Here is an 8,181-nt window from a genome sequence, read left to right as displayed (position 1 = left end):
CCCCCCCCCCCCCCCGTCTAACCTGCTCTTAAGCGGACCTGCTCTCAGTGGACACCGACGCAAACAGCACGAGATTTGTGGATAAGCGGGGGACAAAGCAACGAAACGAGTACAGTTATCAATATGCGGTAGAACTCAGGGCTGGGGTTGAGCAGACACTGCAGACAGTGCAGGAAGAATTCTTAAGGTTCCAAGCAAGGTGCGGTCTATCACGACAGGAAATCGAAGCAGGAGGTCAAAGTCGGAGACATCCGAGACACAAGACGCAATAGTTAGGAGAAGAAGAAGCAGTTAGTGCAGAAGTGGAGAGCGCCACTGCTGATGATGACGATGGGCTCTGAAAGCCGCCTGCATAGCGTTCATCGAGAGCTGTGTCCGTCGTGAAGATGACGCAGTCAACAAAGAAGATCTTCTCGAGCTCACTGCACCACTCCGGAGAAACATCGGGAAGTGTTCTAAATGTCGGTTGGCTCGTCGTTGCCCAGCAACGGCGGCTGGGGTCGCGAGTCAAAGCGTTCGGAAGCGTTCACATAAGAGCGCCAAAAAACAACAGCAGTTATCTGTCATTCCATTAACCACGTACCAGCGAGGCCAGCCCAATTAAAACTACATGCTCTACAAGCTCTGCGAAGCATTCAAGAACACATGCTCTCTAGTGAGTCGCGAGTCCATGTCGCCCCACGCCTCTCCGGTCGTTACCGCATGCAAAAAGCTGATGTTATTGGGTGTATGGTGACCGCGGAAAGCTCCATAAATTCACCTTCTTTGATCCTGACGCCATGAATGCTTGCTGGCGTCTTGGCGACTTGTTGAAGCTGAATGCTTGCTGAAAAAAACTGAACAAGACCTAGGTTGTGACCTGAAGGTCACAACTTAGACGTTCAGGTCACAATCTGAGCATAGTACCTAGGTTGTGACCTTGAGGTCACGTAAGATCAGACAAGGTCAAGCTCAAGTTAAGTGTCCGAGGTACCTTCAGACTTCCTCACACAACCATCTTTAACCTACATACCTCTTTTGCATATTTCTTATTAGCAACATGTTCCTGTTGTTCATAGCAACTTACTGAGCATATTCATCTTGTAAAGATAAACCCTGATTTCACCAGATTATTTTACCTGATTTTACCTGATTATTTTACCTGATTTTACCCGATTATTTTACCTGATTCTACCTGATTATTTTACCTGATTTTACCTGAGTATTAACCCTCGAGAATATTTGCACATTTGAATTAAAATCTGCACCAAGCGCTGCCTAAGGTGACATCCTCATCAGAGTAAAAGAATCATCGAGGTCATCCTTATTAAGCAATCACACGGAATTTATTGACGTCATCATCATCGGAAAATTTTGCCATAATGTAAGCTTTACAGTAAAACACGGCTTGGTCTCACGCTTGATCCGGCGTTCCCACCTGATCCAAGGCAAATGGGATAAGTCGTGAGCCAAATGTCAATTAAGTAATCGTTTAAGAACCCACCTAAGGTTTGTAGGAGTTCGCTAAACAATTCGCTGCCACAAAGTATTGAGCGATATCCTCGGAAATGCCTTTGCTGAAGGCAATGTCAGACTTTCACTTGCCATAAGTCAGCGACCTTAAGAAAGATATGTTTTTGCACCAAAATGTCGGTTGTTCGAGTCTTTACAGCAGCACAATGTTTGGAAGTCACTTTTGAAAATCCTTCGACACTCCAATTTATCCCGAAATCCAAGCTCATGTTAAAACACGCCTTTGTCATGTGAAAAAATGCTTAGAAGATATTGCTACGGTGTAAGACATCTTGCGATATAGTTTCGAGTAGAGCAGCGTGATAGACAGATAGATAAATAGATAGACTAATAGAACTGAAAAGAACAAGACATGCATCAATAAGGTTCTTCAGAGAGCCAAGCAGACATTAGCAGTCCGTAAAGGGCCATTCCTGAGCAATTCTCCGCGGCACAGTGCTCAACGGGCCCAGCGTACACACTTGGCTAGTGCACTAGAGCATTCGAGCGCACTGGGTTATACTGCCCAATAACATAACCGCGTATTACCACCCAGTGTTCACATTCAGTATCTGTCGCGAGCAGCGAGGCGGAAAGCGTGTTCCTTCACATCCTGCTCGCGCCCAATGGGCCTTGTCAAGCAATCCCAGCATTATCCCAGCGCCATTAGGGCCTGAAGGCCGGGAGCGCTCTGGGCGTGAGCGCACCGGCGCCGCTGCTGCGTCACTGTTGACGGTCCGGGCCTGACCCCCGCCGCTGCTGCTGGCCACCCCGCCCGCTGCGGCAGCCAGGGCCAGACCCGGGCGAGGCCGGCCCGGCCGCACTATAAAGGCGGCGCCGGCGCCGACAGCAGCCACTCCTCACGGCGAGACCTCTGCCAGACATCATGCAGGCCCTGGTGAGTAGGAGCAGACGGCAAGTCGAGGAAAGGGCGGGTGACGGCATTCAAGCAATCGCGAGGTGGCACGACGCAACTCCATAATGCAGAATTCAAAGTGATACATGATATGAGATCGGAATCAACAGCTACATGTGGGATACACCATTACAAGAAAATCAGTGCTAGCCGTAGCTCAAAAACAAGTAATGAGTACATTATTTCTTTAAGCATATTTCATCAGCTCAAAGGAGCCCATCCAGACCACCGTTAAAATATTAACAGTTAATCGCTGCGCCTCTGCTGCTGTTTCAGATTGTGTGTGCGCTGATCGTGGCCGCGCGTGCCTCCTACGTGGCACCTGCCGTCGGAGCTCGATTCAGCTACGGCTTCACTGCGGCCGCGCCCGCCTACGCCAGATACGGCTCGTACGGCGTCGCTCCCCTGGCTGCTGGCTACGCCGCCCCCGTGGCTGCTGCCTACGCCGCCCCTGTGGCTGCTGCCTACGCCGCCCCTGTGGCTGCCACCTACGCTGCGCCTGCCGCTGCCGCTTACGCCGCGCCTGTGGCTACCGCCTATGCGGCACCTGTCGCCACCGCCTATGCCGCGCCTGTGGCTAGCAGCGCGCAGCACCACTCGCAGGACGAGCTGGGTCAGTACAACTACGGCTATGCGGACATCAACTCGGCCAAGAACGAGGTGAAGACGGCTGACGGCGTGGTGCGCGGCTCCTACAGCTACGTGGACGCCTACGGCCTGCCGCAGAAGGTCGACTACGTCTCGGACGCGCTGGGCTTCCGCGTGGCGGGCACTAACCTGCCGGTGGGCCCGGCCGGCCCGGGTCACGTGGCCGACACGCCCGAGGTGGCCGCCGCCAAGTCGGCCCACTTCGCCGCGCACGCCGAGGCTCTGGCTCGCGCCGCTGTCCACTAAAGTGTCCAAAGCCAAGTTACCGTTCTGGGCCTGCAGAGACGGTCGCCCACCGTGAGGAGAACTGCACCAGCCGATAGGACTCGATGTCGAGTCAGTCTCGGCCGCGCTTCATCGGCGTGGCGGTGCTTCGTTGTCATTTGTCTGCGTCATTGTTCTATATGTGATGAGTATCGATCCCATCCATATGTCCCTGGTTCATCGTGCTTTGTTGGTGCCTCAAAGAAAATACATTTGTGCTGTGGTGAAAACGAATCTCCTTCTCTGTGTGACTTTTGAATGGAGCCGAAACACTTGGATCCGCGGATAACGTGGGCCATGAACCACATTTCTAGCTAAAAATTCACAGTAACCGTAGCCCACAGTAATTTAAGTATGTTAGGTATAACCGCAATGTGTTCATCCCAGCAAAAGTTATGTACACGTAAAGCACCTGCATAGCGTCTTCTGGAAATACAACTACACTCATCGGGGAAAGAACAATTTCGGCAGCATTGTTTCGCGTTGTCACCCGGCATGCCCGCCGCTATCATTGCATTGGAGAGAGGAAGGTTGCCCGGCGGTTTTATCCGTGCTATGCTGTCATTCTACCAACGGCTGTTTTTGCCTTTTGAACTTAACTTTGAGTTTCTGTCAGTCTGATGGCTCCATCTGCTGTCTCGAAGCAAAGATGGACAGTTGACACTCGGCTCTGCATTAATGGTGGCCCACCTTAACACTCGCTCTGATATGAGGGGGAGGGGGGTGACACAACCCCAAATTAAGTTTTTTTGAGGATGCCCTTCAGGCATGCTGAATAAATGACCTACATCTTTGGTAGCCTATGGGACATACACTGCGTAGGTTTTGACACCGAAAATGTGTTTCTGTTTCTTTTTTTTAGTTGCGGTGCAGCGGCGGTCTACTGTAGCAACACTGCACGGCGATCTACGGCTGGTGCGCGCGGCGGGCGGCACTCGATGATGCCGCGGTACGCGCGCGGTAGGCCAACATTGCTTCATTGACAGAGCCATATATTATTAGTGTGTGCTCAAAAGACCTAAATAAAAGCATCCCATTCAGAATCGAAGACGGAACACGCCTGTTTAAGTTTCGGGTCGCCAGAAGGCATGATCTTGGAGATGTGATGTTGTAAAGCTTTAAATTTGGCAATTTTCCTGAAAATTCGACGTTTAGCCTGCTATAACTTTCTCCATTAAATTGTTTGCCTTCTGAGGCAAACAGCTGGGCCGTTGAATGACTTAATTTGTCGTTTGCTTTTTTATGGCGCAGCGTTCCGAAATTTTTTCTGCGTGAACATACATGAAATCAAAGAGTGCGAGCACGAAATCCTAAATGCACTCATTACAATATAACATCCTCTAACGCAGCGTTCGGTTCTGAAAAAAGGCATGCGATTTGTCTCAACACGCCTTTCAAAAGTGCATCACTCTTCTAGTACCATCGGATTCCGTGCTGGGGTTATGAGCTATAATGGCGTACATGGCGTATTGTTCTGCTGATAGGGCAGTTCTGAGCACATGTACTGTACAAAATATGTTGGATGGCAAGTGAAGCACTGCAAGGTTCAATAAATATATGTCAAGACATCCATAAGACAATTAAGGAGGCAGGGACGCAGGAGGCCTAAGTCAGTACATCAGAGCAAGCAGCGTTTGCTGTGGGCATCACAATTTACTTAAGACTGAGGAGTTAGTACAGTTGGTCAATGATGGCCAAGGTTTGACCGCGCGTCTGATAGATGATCACTTAGTGGCTATTTCATAGCCAGCCACTGTACGATTTATTCCACAACAACGGGAATAACAGCCTAGCATTTCTCCAAACCTGGCCGCATGATACATAACTTTCCGCACAACTTAGTGGTATGGCCACATGACATCGTAATAATGAGTTAAAACACTTCGATTTGTTGTTGGTCCATATGATGCGCACAAACATCATGTCAAGCTGAATGATGCTCCTGTTTGCTCCAGTTTGTTTAAACAACTTGCATTACAAATGACCTTAGCATTGTAATGAGAGCACGTGTATTGCGTGCGTCAGCCAGGGCCACACACGGGCGGGGCCGGCCCTGGCCGCACTATGAAGACGGCGCCGGCGCCGACAGCAGCCACTCCTCACGGCAAGACATCCTCTGTCAGACACCATGCAGGCCCTGGTGAGTGGGAGCGAACAGACCGGCACACCGCCGGCAGGACGGGCGACGATACGCCAGCAACTGTTAGGCCGTGCTACGCAAGGCGTCGTTAGAAGGCTAAAGCTGTTCATATTTGTGGCATCGCAATTAGCACTCGTGCAATTTACAAAACTTTCAAAGCCTTTTATTTGCCTAATCCAGCATAATTTGACAATGCATGGTTGACTTCAAGCAATCCGTGTAGACTAATTCTAGATGCATGTTAACTTCTTTTAAGAACATGCCAACTTAGTTGACGCTCCGCGCCAAACGTGCAAAAGTAAGCTGTTCATATCTGTGACATCGCAATTAAGACCTAGTGCAATGCACAAAACCTGAAAAGCCTTTCATTTGCCTAATCCAGCATCAGTTTATGGCACATCATTGGTTCAAAGCAATCCGTGTAAACTAATTCCAGACGCATATGAAGCTCTTTTAAGAACATCCAAACTTGTTGACTCTTCACGTTGAATGTGCAGAAGCATCTTATCCACAAGGGACATTGTCGCTACGCTACTTCTTGAATACATTCACTTACGCGTCTACTGATTTCTCTGCTTAGTTCCCGCCATTTGCTTTTTGGTAAAGGCGTTTTCTGATGCCAATTTGCCAATATTCGTATCTGCTGCTGTTTCAGATTGTGTGTGCTCTGATCGTGGCCGCGCGTGCCTCCTACGTGGCACCTGCCGTCGGAGCTCGATTCAGCTACGGCTTCACTGCGGCGGCGCCCGCCTACGCCAGATACGGCTCGTACGGTGTCGCTCCCCTGGCTGCTGGCTACGCCGCCCCCGTGGCTGCTGGCTACGCCGCCCCCGTGGCTGCTGCCTACGCCGCCCCTGTGGCTGCTACCTACGCCGCCCCCGTGGCTGCTACCTACGCCGCCCCTGTGGCTGCTACCTACGCTGCGCCTGCCGCTGCCGCTTACGCCGTGCCTGTGGCCACCGCCTATGCGGCACCTGTAGCCACGGCTTATGCCGCGCCTGTGGCTAGCAGCGCGCAGCACCACTCGCAGGACGAGCTGGGTCAGTACAACTACGGCTACGCCGACATCAACTCGGCCAAGAACGAGGTGAAGACGGCCGACGGCGTGGTGCGCGGCTCCTACAGCTACGTGGACGCCTACGGCCTGCCGCAGAAGGTCGACTACGTCTCTGACGCGCTGGGCTTCCGCGTGGCGGGCACCAACCTGCCGGTGGGCCCGGCCGGCCCGGGTCACGTGGCCGACACGCCCGAGGTGGCCGCCGCCAAGTCGGCCCACTTCGCCGCGCACGCTGAGGCTCTGGCTCGCGCCGCCGTCCACTGAAATGTCCAAAGCCAAGTTACCCTTCTGGGCCTGCAGAGACGGTCGCCCACCGTGAAGAGAACTGCACCAGTCGATAGGACTCGATGTTGAGTCAGTTTCGGTCGCGTTTCATGGGCGTGGCGGTGCTTCGTTGTCATTTGTCTGCGTCATTGTTCTATATGTGATGAGTATCGACCCCATCGATGTGTCCCTGGCTCATCGTGCTTTGTTGGTGCCTCAACGAAAATACATTTGTGCTGTGGTGAAAACGAATCTTGTTCTTTTTGTAACATATGAATGAAGACGAAAGGCTTTGATCTGCAGATAATGACATTATTAATCACATTTCGGGTTAAGGCATTAGTGATATCCTGATTCCTTAAAGAAACACCAGGAGAATGGGAATATAGATCCATTCCTATTTCGGCAACACGGCTTTATCGACACGAATTGCAGAAGTCACTTCACTTCTCCTACTCGTTTTGATAAAAGCATGTTGCTTAAATATCGGCGAATCTATATCTTTATTTCCCTGGTTTTATTCCAGAAACCGGGTTGATGATACTGCTTTATCTACGTGCGCATTGTTCCTCGCGAATGCACTTAACAACTGACGTACTTCTATTTCATAACTTCATATGTACATCAGCTCACAGCAATTAAAGCACTCTAGGTATAATCGCATTACGGTCGTTGCAACTAAAGTTATGCACACACGAAACGCCTATAAAATGCGTTTGGAAAAACAACTACACTCCTCCGGGAAAGGCTATCTTTGTCGACGTTTTTATTGCCATCAAACGTGTCTGCCGCCATTCTTGCATTGAAGAGAGAGGGCTTACTCTGCTGTATCATCTGTATCATGTTGTTTTTCTACCAGCGGTTGATGTTTTTTTATTACTTGACTTTAAGTTTCTTCCGTCAGTCAGGCCGGTTTTAAGTGCAGGAAGCAGTGCAGTACCAAAGACCACCCACGACACCTCAAAACCGGGAACAGGCCCTAGCGAGTGAGTGTTAGTGCCTGTGCTTTTCATGGGTCACCTATCAGCGCTAAACTCGCCTACAGGGCCTTTAATGTACAATTAGTCTGGGTATTAATTTGCGCTCCACTTGCTGTCGTTCGATTTCAATCCTTCCTAAAGCAAAAGCAAAGACTAACAGTTCACATTCTGCTCCGCATGAATGGTAGCACGCTTTAACCCCCGCCCTGGTAGAGGGGGGGGGGGGGGATAATGCAAACTCTCCCGACGTTTTTAACGCTTCATTGAGGTATCTTTCAGTCATGCTGAGCAAAAGGACCTACATTTTCAGAAGCCTATGTGACCTGCATTGCGTGCGTTCGGAGACCAAAAACGTATTGCTAGCTTTTCTGTTTCGGAGCAACGGTGGTTTTTAACGGGCACTGCACGGCGATCCACGGCT

General features: G+C 50.7%; 2 protein-coding genes across 2 annotated transcripts; both read left to right on the top strand.

The window, feature by feature from the left end:
* The first annotated feature begins 2,360 nt into the window (after positions 1–2,360).
* Positions 2,361–3,509, top strand: LOC119106373 (cuticle protein 7). Its single transcript, XM_037230005.1, has 2 exons — positions 2,361–2,389; positions 2,684–3,509. The coding sequence occupies exons 1-2, from the start codon at positions 2,378–2,380 to the stop codon at positions 3,299–3,301; spliced, it is 630 nt and encodes a 209-aa protein (XP_037085900.1). The 5' UTR covers positions 2,361–2,377; the 3' UTR covers positions 3,302–3,509.
* A 1,938-nt stretch (positions 3,510–5,447) lies between these two features.
* On the top strand, positions 5,448–6,780 carry LOC119106170 (cuticle protein 7-like). Its single transcript, XM_037229779.1, has 2 exons — positions 5,448–5,459; positions 6,115–6,780. The coding sequence occupies exons 1-2, from the start codon at positions 5,448–5,450 to the stop codon at positions 6,778–6,780; spliced, it is 678 nt and encodes a 225-aa protein (XP_037085674.1).
* Positions 6,781–8,181: the final 1,401 nt, after the last annotated feature.

This window comes from Pollicipes pollicipes, unplaced genomic scaffold, assembly GCF_011947565.3.
Source record: "Pollicipes pollicipes isolate AB1234 unplaced genomic scaffold, Ppol_2.1 Scaffold_6138;HRSCAF=7277_pilon_pilon_pilon, whole genome shotgun sequence".
In the NCBI taxonomy this organism is placed as follows: Eukaryota; Metazoa; Arthropoda; class Thecostraca; order Pollicipedomorpha; family Pollicipedidae; genus Pollicipes; species Pollicipes pollicipes.
The sequence above is the reverse complement of the archived record's forward strand: the minus strand, read 5'-3'. Positions and strand labels throughout refer to the sequence as shown.